At 44.3% G+C, this 19,044-nt stretch overlaps 1 protein-coding gene across 2 annotated transcripts; it reads right to left on the reverse strand.

Annotated features, from left to right (window-relative positions):
• Positions 1–339: 339 nt before the first annotated feature.
• slain2 (SLAIN motif family, member 2) lies at positions 340–18,744 on the reverse strand. Of its 2 annotated transcripts, XM_030772603.1 has the most exons (9): positions 18,189–18,744; positions 14,211–14,353; positions 7,005–7,175; positions 6,680–6,850; positions 5,674–6,021; positions 5,337–5,477; positions 3,411–3,494; positions 1,012–1,219; positions 340–791 (listed from the first exon to the last, which is right to left on the reverse strand). In XM_030772603.1, the coding sequence occupies exons 1-9, from the start codon at positions 18,662–18,664 to the stop codon at positions 725–727; spliced, it is 1,809 nt and encodes a 602-aa protein (XP_030628463.1). In that variant the 5' UTR covers positions 18,665–18,744; the 3' UTR covers positions 340–724. The 2 variants fall into 2 exon arrangements, with proteins under 2 accessions (XP_030628463.1, XP_030628464.1); XM_030772604.1 differs by lacking the exon at positions 3,411–3,494.
• Between the last annotated feature and the right edge of the window lie 300 nt (positions 18,745–19,044).

Raw genomic sequence — 19,044 nt, forward strand, 5'->3', positions numbered from 1 at the left:
ACCCAAACAATTTTTAAAATGAATTGTTCTTGTTCTTGGAGCATTTGCTCGTCATATATCCACCATGAATACTTTGGAAACTTAGCTTTGCTGATAATATTAAGGGAAAAAAACAAAACAAAACACAAAAACGAGAGGCTGAAAATGATCATACTTTGAAAGGAGTTCACTTAAAATATTTCCAAATAAATAATTATGCAGATATGAAAAACATTCTGTTTGAATGGACCTGCTAGAATTATCATTCTCTGACAGCAAACAAGACACTCTGAGGTGCTTTCACCAAGCCAAACATTATGGGCAACCATTACACAACGTTCAAAGAACATTTTATTCCACAAAGCATTACCATACAAAACCTTTTACAGAGACACTACAAATTACATTGGTAGGGCATTTCCATATGCAAGGGAGAAGAGGGGAAAAGGGGAATAGAGAAGATTTGCAAATCTCTGTATAGGTGCTGTCTGGTAAGTAAGGAAGGTCGCCCCCTGGTGGCAGACGAGGCTGGAATTCCGCTGGTATCTTTGGCATTTTCTGGACTCTAGCCTGCCGCATCCAAACATCCCAATTCAAAAGAGCGTTCCTTACCACTGTGATTGTAATGAGGATATTCTGACTGATTTTTGACTTTTTGATCTTTCAGCATCTCGTAAAAGAGGCCGGGTATTAAAGTGCCAGGTTGGACTGTTTGCATGTTTGTGCTGCTGAGTTCTGGGCATGCTCAGTAGCAGCCCTCCCTCCAGCTCTCATCCCTGATGCCGCTGTAAGTCCGTGGAGCTGGCAAAGACCTGCGAGGTCAACGGTACTGACGTTATATACGGTCACTAATCATCACAGATACACTGGGCTCATGTCCATAACAGAGCCACGGCCGTGTTTACTGACTGTTTGTGATTCTGTTTTTGAAAGTGTATGGGTTTCAGCGTTTATGTAAGAGGGGAAAAGAATGTGAGAGAGAGAGAGAGAGAGAGAGAGAGAGAGAGTGTGTGTGTGTGTTTGTGTGTTTACCTGCGCACAGGCTGGACCAGTTTGCTGCGAGGTAAAGGTAGACCCCCTCCTGCAGAGGCGCTGGGGCGGGGCAGGCCGCTGCGGGCGGGCCCCAGGGAGCGGGTGGGCGTGGAGGCGCCAGAGCCAGGGTTAGACATGGCCTTTACAGGCTGGCGCAGGGCCAAGGGTGACGGTGTGGCTGGAGTCCGTAACTTACTGGCAGAGGGGACTGTGTGAGGGAGGAGAAGAAACAGGGGGAAGTGAGGAAATAAGTAATAGGAGTGATAGAACGGGAAAAAAAAACAAAAAAACAACAGAAATGATAACTGAGAGGGAGAGAACTTTGGGAGGCTTTACAATGAAAAACATAATGTAAGCTACATCTTGAAAAAAAAAAAAGAATTTTGGAGTTGGATTTTTACTCCAATAATTCACCTGCATGCCAGTTGCACCACCTACATGAAAAGAATGTATGAAAGAGTGAAACCGAAACAGAATAACTCTAAAGCAAAAATGAACCAACTCCAGAAACTCACACATTCCTCTCTACTAAAGAAACAATTTTTGTTTAAAGATGCTTTCACACCTACAGTTTCACAGGAACCACTTTTGTTAACATAAAATTTACTGAAAACCGATACCATAAATAAAACAAATAAATAAAAGAACCAAAACAAAGCAACAAATGAATAAATAAAGACAACAAATGAACTCGGATGCACTTGATCACATTGTTTTCATGGCATACATTTCCCACAATGCTTTCAGAGTGTGGAGCACGTGACCCCAAACTCCTAGCAGAACCAAGGGCACCAAAAATGATCATTAAACAAAAACAAAAACAAAACAAAACCAAAAAAAAAAAACCCACAAAAAAAAAAAAAAAAACCACAACACAATCACAACCATCCACAGTCACGATGTAGAGTAACGCGTTTATCAGTGAATACTCACTGAAATCTCCTTCTTCTCCAAAGCAACACGAGAGAGGGACTGAATGAGGACGGAAACAGGAGAGGTTGGATTCAATGTCACATAGAGACAGAGAGAGAGAAAAAAAAAAGACACCAACCAGTAGCAAAACTGCTCACAGGCTTTGTTCTTTGGGCCTGCAGGATTATGGGGAGTGTGCAGTCAAAGACACCCACCGCTGTACGGGACCACAGTTTGGAAAATAATAAAAACCCTTCCACATTTCAGATGAATGCCATGTGGTCGTTTTCTGTGTAACTAATCACATTACCTTAGGCAGTTTCCACTCCAGTCTGGGACATCTCTGACTGAACCCAAACGCCAGACAGGAGACAGAAACCAGCATCGCTCATACCCTCTTTGTTCCCAAATGAACTTTAGAGTTAGGACAAACCACTAAGACAACCAGAGCTGAGCTACCATATCACAGCAACCACAGCAAAAAAAACCCCCAAAAACCCCACAAATACATCAGTTACCCAATCACAGATCACAGTCCTGAGGCATTAACCCGCCAATCCAGACATCAGGACCCTTTCTTCACAAGGTCACCTTAATGCTATAGACTGACAATCAGCCACAGGACACAATGACCACAGACATTACTGCTGAACTTTGTACATGTCTTCCCACTGACGTCTCAGTCAGAAGAGTGTTACAAGTGTTTCCAGTCCAGCATAACAGACACGAAGCACCAGACAGATGTAACCAATGACACACAGCTACAAGATTCCTACAATCACTGGTGTCGTCAGTTTAGTTTCTCGTGTGACACGGTTGCACACTGGCCCTCCCTTTAACAGGATTCACATTAGCAGCACTGTGAACCTCTGATACAGTGACTGAGCGTTACACAGCCCTGAACAGGAATTCACCGCAGTGCTCCAGTATACCCACCACTGTGTCCACACATCACATATATGTAACACCAAAACTATACAATATGCAGTGTTTCCTACGAACTACCCTGTTCTATAAACCAACCATCCCAAATACAGCATCAATCCATCACCATTCCAAATACTGGACACAACACTCAGTGAACAAACTAAATACTTTCCAACATAACACTATGGGACAAATCACAGTATTTCACTAGACTGGCATTAAATATCAAGTGTTTTCTAACACAAGCCGGCTCTGTACCGCTTCACTCTGAGGATAACAGATCCTGCAGAAAGAAAACACCTCCATGCTCAGCTATAAACACACAATCTCAAACCAGAATAAGATTCCATTTGTTTATAGATGAGAGACTGATATCAAATGCACATATCAAACTCCTAAGGCCAATCGGTGCACCCCTGAATAAGTGAGCAAAACCATTTGGGGACAGAGGTGGTGCTCTGATGTCCTGAGACCAAAGCAGTGAGTCTGGTTGGGATGTTGGTGTTCTGTAGAGAGAGAGAGAGAGAGCGAGGGGGTCCAGTGGACGGGCTGAGTGTTACCTCTGAGGGACGTAGGACTCTGGAGACGCTCTTTGGTTTTCGGGGAGGAGCGAGTAGTAGGGGTGGAGTATCTTTGGTGCTGTGCTGCTGGGAGACAAGCAGACGTTACGGACCGGTCTGGACCGACCTGGAGTCAGCGTTAGCCTCTACACCACATTCAGGACCTCCAGAGACGGACGGAGGAATGGGGGAGAGCCGGGAGAGGGAGGGAGGGAGAGACAGACAGCCAGCCGGCCAAGAGGGGTGGTGTCTGATTATAGAGCAGGAGAGGCCATTTTGTAAGCCAGCCATGCCTGACCACCTACAGATAACCGTTCCAACGTCTGCGAGAAAATGACCACTAGAGGGCGCCACAGCCAAAGAGAAAACTTCAACCTTGAGTGAGAAGCAGACCCAGAGCAATGCCGGGCCAATGTCAGACCAGCCAAAGCCAAACTAGAAGCACGTCAGCCAAGAAAGAGAGAGGGGGGGAAAGACATGCTACCACAGCCACAAGAGCCCGAAGGATAATGAGAAATATTTAGCAGTGCTATGGAAGGTTCCAAAGGCACAGAATGGCAGGGAGACATCAGGAGAGTTCATTAAATTCTCATTCGTATGTATAAGAACACCCTCATGCGCATGCATAGAAACATACGCACGTGTCCGCAAACACACACGCCCACGCCCACACCCACACCCACACGCGGACACACATCGCAGCGCTGACTACCAGACAACTGGAGGTGTCGGGAGTGTTGGCGTGTGTTATGTTTGCGACCAAAGAAGCATTTGAACATGGTTATTCCACGGCTTTGATGAATACTCTATCCGATTAGTCGGGGAGTAGACGTTATTTCTCTATAATGACCGGTGAATAATCACCAGTCACTCTGGAACGAGCACTGACCTCTCAACGCAAAGAATCAAACTAAGGTCTGACTCAGCAATGAAGAGAGAGCCAGCAGCCACAGGCTCAGAGTGGAAACACACTCTGTGGCTTAAGATAGAGAGGAAAGATTTCTGCCTTAATAAACTCATTTTAAAAGGTTTATTCTGACAGATAAAAGACACCATGGAATAAGCAGGGGAAAATCGACAGTGAATGAGATAATGTACGCTTTGCACAGAGGGAGTCACACCACCCTGTGGAGACTTATTGCCTGACAAATGAGGCGTTTGCTGTACATAATCTTGAGGATTACGATGAACTATTCTCTGAAGGATTAAGATGCAAGTCAAAAAGAGAAAACAACAGACAATTCTGCAGTCAATTCAGGCTGTAATTTACAGTAACTGGTATACTGTATTTCCTTTAATCATGCCTAAATGGTTGGGGTACATGTGTTCAAACAGAACTAGCAAAAAAGTAAAAAGAAAAAAAGAAAGAAAAAAAAAAAAAAAGAATCCTTCTTCATGCGTTAATCCAATAATTTATTATCATAAAAAATAATCAATAACATCACTTATCTGAGTCTAATATTAATGTCTTGCTCTGTTTATCAACTACATGTGGCATTAATAAGTATCATAATTTAACAATACGCTTTCTGAGAGCTCCGGTCTAGGGCATAACACATTTTGTTAATGTCTGTTGTAATACGAATGTCTGTTGTAATCAGCTCAGACAAAGAGAGAGTGGCTTGAAGGAACAGGTAGTATTGAAAAAGGAAAGAATCCCAGTGAGCAGCTCCAGAGCGCGGTGAGAGTGTGAGTGGAAACCTGAAAGGCATAGGTGAACTCCCCAGTCTCAGACACACATGTAACGACTGAGTGTTTTATCACACACTTAAACACTGGAAAATCTAAGCACAGGATTAACAATCAGCAATACTTCACAATCTTCTCTATGTGTGCTGGACCCACTGACTATCTCACCCTAAGCATATGAGAATAGTGTGAACTCAAGTCAGACAGACACTGGTGTGTGCGTGTGTGTGTACTCACTGGCAGACTGGTTCTGGTGTCTGGGGGATCCTCCGTTTGGCACTTGCAGGTTGGACTCGCAGCTCCTGCTGTTCTTGACGGGCTCGGGGATCTGTCCGGAGTTTGACCGTGTGAGGTTTGGAAGACTGCGTCTGAGTTTTTCTACACAAACCAAGAGGGACAAACGTTAACATGAATACATAGCCTGAACCTCACTTAACCACAACAAGTGAAAACCAGAAAGCAGAAGTAGGAGAAACCTCCATATATGGCCCTGAATAAAAGACACTCTTATGTAGCCTCTTCAGCTTTTCACATGTCTATTTCTTCATCGGCTGGGGACCGAACGAGTGCAAACCTTCGTTCTTGATGGCATTGGTCTGAGGATCGTGGGCGTGGCCTTGTAGTGAGTGACGTGGCTGCTGCAGGCGGCTGATGATTGGCTGCGGGGATCCGCGGCTGTACTCCAGCGTGCGGGCGGGCGATCGGGAGCGGGGGGAATTTCGGGGGGAGACTCGGGGTGAGTGTCGGGGGGAGGGGCTGAAGCGGTTGACGGGCGTGTGAAAGGCGGGGTGCACGGCGTCCTCCTCGTCCTCCAGGCTTTGGGCGTCCAGCTCCTGGTCGCTGAGGGTCCCACGTCGCAGGGACTGACAGGACGACCCTGAGCTCCGGCGTGATGCGGTGGCAGCATAATCTTGCCTCAGACCTGTGTGTGAGAGAGAGAGAACCTTAACACACAAGTATAACAAATCTCTCCTTTTTACACTACAGACATTTCTCTGTGTAATAACCTGAGAGAGAGAGAACCTTAACACACAAGTATAACAAATCTCTCCTTTTCACACTTTACAGACATTTCTCTGTGTAATAACCTGAGAGAGAGAGAACCTTAACACACAAGTATAACAAATCTCTCCTTTTTGCACTCTACAGACATTTCTCTGTGTAATAACCTGAGAGAGAGAGAACCTTAACACACAAGTATAACAAATCTCTCCTTTTCACACTTTACAGACATTTCTCTGTGTAATAACCTGAGAGAGAGAGAACCTTAACGCACAAATATAACAAATCTCTCCTTTTCACGCTTTACAGACATTTCTCTGTCTAATAACCTGCTTAGAGGATGACACCACAGAGGAAAATCAATATTATGACTAAACTAAGAATGTGAAGCGCAAGTTAGTGAGTCAGATCATACAATCAGCAAAAGGGATCAAGAACACTCTGTCCCACAGAGATAGACAGAGAGAGAGAGAGAGAGAGAGAGAGAGAAAGAGAGAGAGAGAGAGAGAATAAACGGATTAAACTTTCACTCTAACGTTGATACAGCTGGCAGTGGATCAACAGGTCAGTGTACTCACTTTCCTCCTGCATGCGAGCGAGGATCTGAACATCGGTGACATCGTTGAGTTTGTAGGTGGTGGAGGAACCGACCGAGTCCTCGTCCATCTCAGACGTACTCAGCTCACTGTCCACGGAGGACTGGGGACTGACTGCCGGAGGATTCCGTTCGGCTCCAGCACGCTGGTGACCTGGAGAACACACACACACACACACACACGCACAAATCAAAACTACACGGTCAGACACAACTTTTTACATTATTTTCGCTTTTACCGTTTGATTGGACTATTTGAAATGAGGTCAGCAATGACAAAAAAACAAAAACCAAAGCTGAGTATATACCTGCATTGCCAGGCAGCACTAGCTGCTTGACGATAGGCACCCTGGATGGAGTAGAGGAAGGGGAGTTGAAGCCACTGCTGTACGGGCTGTTTGCCGTGTTTGTACTGTACGGGCTTCCGTAGCCCACCTGAGGGCTGTAGGAACTGCCATATAAACTCCGCCTCTTATTCGCTACAGGTCAAGAAAGAGAGAAAAGGCTGTCAGTCAGTTTATTCTTAATTCACTTTGGCATATTCTAATGAGTTAGACTCAAGAGTTTTATCAGCAATCCTCTCTTAATCCAGAGCTAAAATCTGTAGAACAATGGGTCACACACTTATAGCCAAGCATTCAGATTTATTCACTAATTCCATCCAGCGCTACAGACATCATCTCAGACATCATGCACCTTTCAGACATAACTAGCTGCTCTCAATGAGCGGGCCCTTGTCTATGAGTCAGCCAACAATGTTCAAGCAGGATTTTTACTGGACGGCACAGAAACCATCTGGATTTACACAGAGAGACGACTGTTAGACCGACTATCAAAGTCAGATCTAAATGCCATATGAACATACCACAAACAGACGTAATAACAGCCACAGAACCACAAGAGGACAAGAGGACATACATGGACAGACGTTGTGTGTTGTGTGTCAGTGGGCTGCTGGTGATGTGAAGTCTCTTGAAACGTATGGCAGTGGCAGTCGTGATGAAGAACGTCTTTCTCTTGCTGTGGACAGTGATGACAATAGCCTCCATTCATTTCAATATGAGCACAATGCCTCGCTCTCACACTGCAATGACTGTCTCCATGCACTCATTTAGCCAGCAGTAACACCATGAACTCTAGTCTCTGTTCGCTCATGTTCTCTCTGTCTCTCTCTCACACACACATACACACACACGCACAATATTTCCCTCTCTCTCAAACTCAGAGTAACCTTTCAGAACATGACAAAACACCACGGCTATTTATGATTGTGTCATGTGGTGTGAATATCATCGCTGTAACGCACAGTTCACATTCAGATATGTCCTCTCCTCCCCAAGGGACTGTCTGAACCAAACTACCCAAACTCTGCCTTTCCTCCCTCTCAACATGCTCATATGATAACCCTGTCGCTTTTTTTTCTAGCCCTCTGCAGCTGACTGTGCGTGTGTGTGTGTGTGTGCGTGTGTGTATGTTTATACAGCTGGACTGTCAGAAGGTTCCAATCTCTCTGTTCCTCTCCCGTTCCTTCTCTCCACACTCTTCCTCTTCTCACCCCCCCTCCCTCCTTCCATTTTCCTCTCCTTGTTGTTTCCATGCCTCCCACAGCACTCTGTCTTTTATGATTATTCAATAACAACACAAATTCTCAACTCTCCGCTCACTTCCTTAGATATCAACCTCCGAGCAACGTCCACAACACAACCAAACACGACCCACCACACAGAGGAAACATCAGTCAGCAACCATGTGAGGACACACACACACACAATGACACACACACACACGGACACACAAACACACAGACACACAAACACACAGACACACAAACACACAGACACACAAACACACAGACACACACACACACAATTGCACAGAGCCGTGTAAAGCCCCTATGCTGTCAGCTCTGGACGTGAGGAATAATACAGGAATAACACCGTCTGCATAATACAGGTATTTATAGAGGTCAGCATTTAGTGCCGGCTGGAGCTGGATCAGAGCAGGGCCCGGCCCAGAGTCAGAGAGGACAGAACAGGACAGGGACACCACCGGGGGAAAAAAGCACATTTACAGAGGTAAATACGAAAACACTGGATATATGAGAGACAGAGTTTGAATTACCACAGTTCATATAAATAATCTCACACATGGTCAGAGGGAAGAAATCAAAGGATGAACACATATTCAAATATGACTGACTGAATCACTGCTGTACCAGAACAGAACAAAGCAAGTTACCCGTCAGTGCAACAGAGAGAGCAACAAAACTGCTACCAATGAACACCATGCTGCTGGCATTAAGAGCTCTGTTAGAAGCCATGAGTGCTAATCGTCACATTCTCCAACACAGCAACAGACTGCCAAGACCTGACCTCCGCCACTCAGCCACCGACCCCTCTGTGTGTGCACTCTTGACACACACATAGGCCCAATGCAAGGGACTGTATGACCTGACCTCTAACTTTTTAGACTGAGAGGACTATGTGTTCTTTGGATTACACAAGGGAAGTTTTTCCTTATTTATTCCAATAAACAGAGAGATGGAGGGGCTGACCCAGAAGAACCAGCACTGACCCGTTCTTTACAGCGGACACCGGCAAAACCTATAAACCAAACACCAGCCACACAACAGTGACTACTTACATTTATGACATTTTTGGGGATGCAGAAAGTCAAAGTGAAAACATAATACCCAGATTTATGGGAAATATGACAAGCATGTGGAGCCATACAACATAAATTTAGCACAAGATCCCTCACCACTGCTTAAACAAAAGCAATGAACAGTCAGACACTCAAACATGTGCAGGATTAGAACAGCTGATGTTATCGTGAACACGAAAAAAAAACGCATTTGTTTTACATGGGAATTAGGAGTGTGCTTTCTGCTCTAAAACAACGCACATTTATATAAAAAATATTTAAAAAACCCCAGACGGGGCCAGGACGAGGACGTTGTAATTGTGCAGCCCTAAAAGCTGTTCAGAGTCCCAAAAGTAATACGGAGATGAGCCTATGGGACGGGAGAGCTGCAGCCTGCTGGGCAAAGGAACAGACGAAAATAGAGACGTCCTTAAAAACTGACCTGAAATTGACTCGCACGTATTCTTCCCTTGTCCGCACACACCGCCATACAACTCACGAAGGAATCTCTCGAACTGAGTCAGACCGAAGGAATGCGAGCCCTAATGTCATTATTTCCATGTGGAAAGAGGGGAAAACGATGCTCTGTGCTTTCCAGTTTGGTTCAGGCTTTGGCTCTGTTTTCTCCTGTTATTACACAGCATTGAGTCAGCCTTAACCTCTCATTATATGCACGAGACAGACAGACAGACAGAGAGAGGCAGAGAGAGAGAGAGAGAGAGAGAAGAAAAAGGAATTAGAGGAGGTAGAAGCTCTACCTGTCGAAAACACACTTCCACAGGTCGCCTCTCAAAACGCTTTATTCTCATTGGCCGCGGGCAGAGCGGAAACGGATGAGGACAGATTGACCTGAATAATCTTAAGGACAGTGCAGGCCTTGTCAGAGAGGGGAATGTAGGCTAATAGGCCTGAGGTCTTGTTAGGAGACAACGAGTCAGTCTCTCACTGTGCACTTACCTCTGCGTGGCTAACACCACAACTAATTTGGTTACATTCTTTACAACTCGCACTTAATAACTGACTGTTCAGAGACAAAAAAACTCCAGAGGAAAAAGTAATGATGTTAACAATTGTTCTGTAGGAACAAACACTTGACGTTACAGTTAACAAAATGTAAACACTGAGTTAAATCACAAACCAAACAAACAGCATCCAATTATTCGCATGACCAAAGGATGACAAAAGTCCCTAGTGTCAAAGATTTGAATGAGAGAGAGGGAGAGAGAGAGAGAGAGAGAGAGAGAAAAGGACAGAAAGGGAAAGAGGGAGGGAGGGAGGGAGGGAGAGAGAGAGAGGGAAAGAAAGAGAGCATAAAGGACGTGCAACTAGGGAAATAAGGGAGAGAGCAGTAGAGGAGGAGAGGAGGAGAAGAAGAGTTGGAGAACAAGAGTGCGCATTCAAACGAGAGATCCATCAGTGAGTGTAGTTTTATCCCTGCAGTTAAGGGCCATGTGGAGGAGAGGGGAGGGCATTTTAGTCGTCTTGTCCTGCGGCGTGACACTGTCTCTTACACTGCGGACTGTAGTCTACACTCACATACATCTACACACCACTGAGAGCACTGCTGTCATGACAACAGGACCACGGACAATTTTCCACAAAGAAAAATCCTAACCATTCTTGTACACAGCAAGGGGAAGTGCTATTTGATTAAATTTTTTTTATTACTAAATTTAGCTCCTACATTCTTTAATATCTTCTACAAGTACGACACTTACTATCTAACAGTATTTTCAGGCTATTCATGAATTCTATTAATATTTCAGTCTATTCTGCTCTCTAAATCTCAGATGTAATGAAAAAGTTATCTGTAGGCTAACGCCCTTAGTCTAGTGTCACAGTTACATAAGCATAGAGTCTGGTGTGGCCAAACCAAACTGTTTACATTTCTGTGGGGAGCACAAAGACGAGGGACTGGTTACCATGGACAAAAACATTGTGCACACACCCACACACTTGCCTTGACACTTTTTACACAGAGAATAAGAATCAATCTTACAGCTCTGAGTAAACTTTCAAGGTGCTTTGCGGCACTTTCGTTGAGCTCTGTAGCATTAGGCTCATTCTACATCAGTGTTTTCATACTGCTGTATTTTTTCAAAGCATTTCACTGGGCACAAATGCTGCATTGGTCATGTGACAAGACGATGACTTGACTGATCTGCTCAACTGAAGTGTGCCATGTGAATAAATATGATATTTTAAAATCACGCATGCCATATCTATGCCTTATGAGTGTAGACATTAAGGTCGGTGGTAGGGATATCCCGAGCTGATCTCAAAGATCGGTATCGGGGCCGATCAAGGCATTTATTTTACCTGATCGGTATCGGCTGTATCGAGCACGAACAAACCTAAGCCCGATACTTTGTTTTACGTCAGCTGTCACACAGGTGTCGTAAACGGAGAGCAAAATTTGTGGCAGGACGCGGCTAAGATGTCTGCAGTGTGGAAGTACTTTAAATTGGAAGATGAAAGCAGTCCAGCAGCCACTTGTAATGTCTGCAATGCAAGCAATTGCGAGGCGGTAGTAACAGACCTGTGTTCAATACTACCAGTTTGATACAGCACCTAACTAGTCCTACTGTAATGCTGCACTAAGCAGAACTGTGATTTTTATTTGTTGTGACTGTGAACGTTAAAGTTAAGATATTACACCGCTTTGAAGTGGAATTGTGATTATATTACTCATTTTGAGTGTTTTAGTTTTACTACAACAATGTTGCACTAAGTGGAATTAATAAAAATTAATAAAGACATCTTTCAGTTTGTTTACTTGGTTATTTTGTAAAAAAAAAAAAAAAACACAAACAAAAAGAAACAAATGAAAACCAATGCTGCACTACGTGGAATTGTGATAAGAGCCATGTAAAAATATTTTTACTTTGTTTACGTTGTTATTTCGTGAAAAAAAAAAAGTAAAGGAGAAACATTAAGGAACAGCTTGGACGCAGGCAGTTTTTTTCTTAATGCATTGCAGAGCTATTCAGTTGTCAAGCATACATATTGGATTGATTTTAATAACCTTAATGTGCTTGAAGTGTGCACTGTGCAACTGTATTACCTAGGAAAATACAAGTATCGGATTGGGACGACTCTGTATCGTCAGATACTCAATATTAAATGAGTTGGAAAAACTTGATCCGGACATCCCCAGTCAGTGGTGGAGCAGTTTTGCTCCAGACTTGGTGTGATATTCTTTTCATGGTGCAAACACTCTTTTCATACACATAACCTACACATAACCAGCGTTTTTACATAAGTCAAAGAAGTGATGAATGAAGAGAGTTATAGGATGGTGTGTCCCAATGGACACAAGATGCAACATGCATCTCTCTTTCTCTCTCTCTCTCTTATACAGACACACACACACACACACACACACACACACACATATACACAATCTTAACTGCTGTTCCTCCACCCAGCAGAGGCTCTGGGGATGCAACTATGAGTCAGCAAACCGGTGTGAAGTCTGCTCCCTCAGAGAAAGGACTACGCCTGACAGCAGTTTGTCTTGAGCCAAGTCTGTGTGTATACACACGCGCGCGCGCGCGCACACACACACACACACACACACACACACACACACACACAGAGGAGGAGGGATGGGGCACATACAGACAGGTTAAGACAGGCGCTGACTGATTCTAATCTATTCAAAAACATTTAGAACCCAAACCCTTCCTAAATGCTTTCTCCACAGAACTCTTCTTCTCTCTGAGAGAATCATATACACACACAGGCAAAACATCACCATCCTCTGAAATGCCTGAGAGCAGTCTTGCAGAATAGGCTCTTTCTTTGGCTTTGTGTTTGAAGGAGAACTGCAAAGCTTTTTTTTCTCAGCAGCATTCCACTGTCACATTGGTGAGTTATGACGTACTGGCTACGCCCAGAGCTTTAACATCACCCTTAGTCTTACTTTGAATTCAGTCCGGTCGTGTCTCACACGCATCCACAGAACCTAACTCAAACTCAGTCTTTTAATGGAAACCTGTTCAGCTTCCAGACAGTGAATGAGACGTGTAAAGAAATTGTGGGCGTCGTTTTTTGGAATGCTGCCGAGGTCATTTGAAAAGATGAACAGACGCTAGATTCCACACGGAGATCCTGAGAGCACATACACAAACCAGGTGTAGTCTTTCTGAGAGACTGGCTGCAGCGCTTTCACACAATCTCAGTGAACATGGTAGGCTCTGCTCCTGTCATCTAAACCTGTAACCACTCTCCACAGCTGACAAAAAGAAACACTCCAGCCAGAAGTAGACTTGACAAAACATATGTGTAAATGAGTGAGTGAGTGAGTGAGTGAGAGTGTGTGTGTGTGTGTGTGTATGCACACGTGTCAGTGGTGTGTGTGGTTGGTGCATGTGTGTGTGTGTGTGTCTGTGGTGTGTGTGTGTGTGTGTGCGTACATGTGTCTCTGGTGTGTGTGTGTGTGTGTGTGTGTGTGTGTGTTCTGAAAGGCTCTCTGATCAGAGACATGTGGCTGAGCAGGTGGAAGTCTCTGGACTGTTCCTTTTCTGTAGAGCATTGCTCAACATAAGGTCCGAGTCACATGAGCATACCTCAGTAAAAACGGCAGCGCTCTCCCCTCACCGTCATAACTTCACTTCCTCTATAATTAGCATGAGGCACTGCCACACACACACACACCCACACACACACACACACACACACACACACAGGCGGAAAAACCAGGAAACTACTGAAAAGAGCTGCCTACCAAAACAAAAACACACGCAGACAATGGGCCAAAAGTAGCCTGGACAGGAAGAGAGTGACAGTGAAAGAGAGAGTGATAGAGGAAAAGAGAGAGGAGGTATGAAAGAGTGAGAGAGTATGAGGGAGAGAGCGGTACACTCTACCTGACATGGTAAGGTCCAGTCTGTGGATGAGGGAGCGCTTGGCCGACTCCATGTCCGGACTGGGATTATCCAGAGCCTGTCTGCACCACACAATGGGACTGAGAGCTTTCTGCAGGGGACTGTTCAGTTTGGCCTCATACAACCTGTAAAAACACACAGAGTCTAGGTTAACGGACACACACATGTGCACGGACACACACACACACACACCCAAGCTTCACATGTTACATGTTCATGCATAGCTTGTGTTTTCCTCATAATCTATTCTCATGTTAAATGGCTGGAGTAAGAGACAGCTTTGACATGCACACTGTGCATATGATTGCAGCTCTTCACTTTTACATGGATGGGATGACGGTCATTGGGATGTGTGAGCGTTTAGAAGGCTGAAGTCAGTTCATAGAAGCCCTGCAGCTTAAGAGTCAGACAGACTAAAGTGTTTCTGTCAGGAACAGAACTCTGAGTCAGCAACTGACAGAGAGTGAGAGAGGGAGAGAGAGAGAGTGAGAGAGAGAGAGAGAGAGAGGGAGAGAGAGAGAGAGAGAGAGAGAGAGAGAGAGAGAGAGAGAGAGAAGAATGGAGAGAGATGGAGAGAGAGGAGTAGAGAGGGAGAGTAGGGAGAGAATGAGAGCAAAGGTGGGGGTCGGGAGGGGGGGGGGGTGTAAGAGAGCATGAGGGAGACAGGGAGTGCATAGCAGGGAATCTGCGTCACACTGAAACAAGATCCACAGAAGTACCCATTTACTGATTCCCTCACTGATGTCCAAAAAAAAAAAAAACAGTTAAGTAAGAAAATCAGGCATGTAGAAAATGATGCCTTTGGCTATAGTCAAACTTACTGACAGGGGGAAAAAGGAACATTGCCTGCTTATGGCAAACCATTTAAAAATGTTCTTTAGCATCACACTTAAACGGCTTTAACAACTAGCAAACATTTTCCAAACTCACAATGTTAATTAAGAAACAGATGGGCACTGGATCCACAGTTAAACACGACGGTTTTTGATTGGTGGTTAACGCCGGGCCGCGGGACCAGACCGTCCCCTTAATCCCATTTGACGCTAATTCAGGATTACAGGAGTCAGTGACAAGAGATGGGCATTTAGGGTAATCCCTTGGAGCACAGAGAGACAGAGAGACTCAAGAAGTGGGCTTTCACGCTTGAACACCAAGTTGCTCTGATTCGTATTAAAGTGAATCCTTCAGAAATGAGTACAAGAACCTCAGATAACCTTTTCATGTTTCCTTAGTATGTCTTCTCAGGCAATACTGTAAAGGCCTTACACTGAAATCCCAATAGCAAATCACTCATCGTGCTTCCCTACCCCCTGCATCTCAAGCGTTTTCTCCTCATCCTTTCAAACCCTCTTCACAAAAACATGCTCTATTCAGTCATAAACTGTATTGAGTGAACTTTAAAAAAAAAAAAAATCAGTTAATGCAGTATTCCCAGCGAGAGTCTACAGAGCAGGACCTCTATCAGCACCATTAGCATCAGTAAAAACACATCATACCCTTCATGCAGTAATGATAAGTGGGAGGTAAAGCTATAGGAGTCTTACTAAAGTCAGCGTGTGTAGTAATACCTTCAGCTAGACTGGCTAGTGTACTATCAGTTCATCAAAATATCCAAAGAGCTTTCCTCTCCTCGTATCAGTAATAACAGCCGAGCTGAATTTCATCACTGTCGACTGTTTCTGGGACAGTTTGTCACTGGTTTAGAGAGAGCTGATCCGTCTTCTGATATTGAGTTCAGGAAATTAATTCAACAGACAATCTTATGTAGTTGACAAATTCAGAGCCAAATCACTCAAAAGCATTTTTTTTTTTTTCCTGTGAACCTGCTTGTTGTGATCTCGCTGCTGACGGCATCAGTCCCAATCACATGTCACTTTGATCTTATCTCAGAGTGACAAGAGCACTGATTATTCACAAGGAATCAGATATCAAGTGTGACCTTAAAAACAGTCCCCGCACAATGAGACCAACTGAACATGCAAAGCCCTGCCAACAACTCTAACAAAATGATTAGATTACTGACTGGCACTGGCTAATTCTCAACCTCCCATATTGATTTTGATGCAGTTTGAAATAAACCCAAACACACAAACAGAGACTTCAGTGACCAGTGAACCCCTAACACGCACTTACTACCTATAAAGTGAGGTTACACAGAGCCGAGTTACTGCAGATTAAGAAGTTATCGTCTCACCGATGAGCTCACCGATGGTATCTAACAACCGCTTATGAGCTCATCAGTTCTAGACAGCAGTCCAGCTGTTTGAGGGGATTTTCCATGTCTGTCGTCTGAACGATGTTTTCCACTGGCACAGCACAAATCCACTCAAATGGCTCGGGTTTCTAGGATTATCGCTTTCTCAGAGAAAATTTGTGTAAAGTAACTTAAACCTCAAAGCCGCACAAACAAAGATTACAGAACACACAAACAATACAGGCACACACAGACAGACACAGACATAGGCTACAGACAAGCAGGCAGGCAAACAAACAAATAGACAGAGCCACAGTATAAAGTTGCTTTAAACATTTGACGAGTAAAACCACAAAAAAGGTCTATCCTTCGATAGTGCAGATGAATTAAGCAAACTAACTGTTACAGGCATTCAGAAACAAAATATCTTAATAATTAAGGCGCATACACAGAGTATTGTGCACCAGGGTTAGAATAAAAAATGCTTTGTAACTGATCAAAATGCTACACCAATGATGTAGGCCTTAAGTAAAGCAGTTATGCCATCAAGATACAACTCCAGCTGCCCTTACAAATCAGCTTCTGTGAGCCAAAACAAAATTACCAGTCATCAGTCAATTGTTCTTTAGAATAAACCGTTACATGTCATTAAGAGGAAGAGGTAGGCAGTGCACTCGCTGACATTTCAACTTCAGAACTTCTGAACTCTGTGCTTGCAGCAGCACACGATGACATCATCAAAGAGCGGCTGCTAAGCCTCTGACCTATAGGAGTCCTTTGTTCTCAGTGCACCTGTCAAGAATGCTGTCATCAACATTTTAAACACCCATATAAGGGAACAACCATTTTTTAATCAGAGACAGTATGATCCCAAGAATACAAAATCACTTTCACTTTCACGTGTAAACAACTGCTACCTGCAGTGTGGACATAACACTTGTGTGTTCCAAAAACACACTCTCTACCCCAACTGTAAACAAACCAGCGCATGACAAAATGATGTAACTATTGAAATAGCGACTCTGTTGAGCATGGAGAGCAATTTGTGGCTAATACAACAAGTATGACCAACGCGTAGACTGAGGAACGTAATTCGGGCCAAAGACACGGATTCAGCTGGACGTCTGCGCAAAAGGTTTAGCGGTCATTTGACACTGTGCCGATAGAGAATTCAGCTGTAATGACCACTGACTTAAAGGACGTGGAACACCCGAACCTTTAATATCGTAAACTCCCCATGTGACGGCTGTCTTTGAACGTCAAACAGTTTCAGGTCTTAGCATGGCGAGCAAACTGTTGCTCGAAGCTACGCTACTTTCCCAAACATGTATTTTCTTCAGGATCAATGCAGTGGTTTGGACATCAATTTTATGGAAGGAATGCGGACAACTAAAAGACAATGCAGTGACCATAAATGTTTATTTTGAAAAAGGCGTTTGGCCAAATGAGAAGTAAATAACAAGTTTGATATTTAAAAAATAACACTTCATTTGACGACTAAAAGACCTACATGCGTTTACACAAAGTAATGAAACCTCAAGAGCTTGGCCTTACTTGTTGCAAATAAATAAAAGAAATTCATTTAGCCAGATGTTCATCGTTATGCCTGGCGCAGAGCGCAGCTGTGCTAGCACACTGGGCTGTCAGACGGTTCAACAAATTGGAATGTGAAATAATGCCAAGTAACGGGGTTTGCTATCGGCAAACACCCACCCCTGACCACAGCTATCAATGATGTCAACTGTCAGGGTATCGTTTCTACTTACCAGCTATCTTCCTCTTCGTTCAGACAATCCATTTCCTCAAGATCGAGGATTTCCACCTCGTCTAAAATCGAAGTTTCCCCGTCTTCATTAAAATCCACAGAATCGGGATAATATGAAGTGACACCAGTGTTGGTTGTGGCACCAGAGGCACTGTCACTGTCGTATCTCCCTCCATAACTCACACCATGATATGATCGTCTAGGGCTCAAACGAGAGTTTTCCAAAACATTACTGTAGCCCCTAGTTTCGCCGAACCCCACCCCAGTGAACCCGGCAAGTCCCGCTGCTGCTCCCGCCGACAGCGACGATTCGTATCCGGCACTGAGAGGTCTAGTGTTCCCCGACATCCCGCCGGACGAAGAAAGCAGAGTGGAACGACTCCGGAGCTGCTCGTTCTGTTGTTCGAGTTTCTTCACCAAATCTTGGAGCTTCCTAACCTCCAAGTCCGCGTTTATGTTAGAGTTGATGTCCTCCATGGTAGAGGAATTAAAAATGTAGCTAATTCTTTACACGCAGGCCTTTATGACCAACCACCAACACGTCGTCAAATGTACAGGTCTTTCTGGGTGACTGTCTCAAGTGTACAATGTCAACACCTCAGGGTTATCATGAGTTATTGAGCTACTAATCGTCATCTTCTCCGGGCTTTCGCGCACAAGAGTCGTCTCGTCGCCATCTTTACAGTTCACCAGCCCTCAACTAGAAAATCGAAAAAAGGTATGGTATTCTACGTCATCACGTGTTACATCGCAAACGAGCACGCTTTGGGGAGCAACCCTTTTTGCACACGCGCAGTCGCAGCCACCTTCGCACACACATTTGTGTACGATACTGAGCGCAAGTCGAAATCGTTGCA

The sequence above is a fragment of the Chanos chanos genome, chromosome 4 (genome assembly GCF_902362185.1).
Source record: "Chanos chanos chromosome 4, fChaCha1.1, whole genome shotgun sequence".
NCBI lineage: Eukaryota > Metazoa > Chordata > Actinopteri > Gonorynchiformes > Chanidae > Chanos > Chanos chanos.

Bases quoted from the DNA above. Each gene is read 5' to 3' on its own strand.
- slain2 (XM_030772603.1), bottom strand. From the start codon at position 18,664: ATGGAGGACATCAACTCTAACATAAACGCGGACTTGGAGGTTAGGAAG. The intron at 14,354-18,188 runs GTAAGTAGAAAC...GTGTTTTTACAG, and splicing joins AACGAAGAGGAAGATAGCTG to GTTGTATGAGGCCAAACTGA. The intron at 1,220-3,410 runs GTAACACTCAGC...TCCCTCACACAG, and splicing joins GAGTCCTACGTCCCTCAGAG to TCCCCTCTGCCAGTAAGTTA.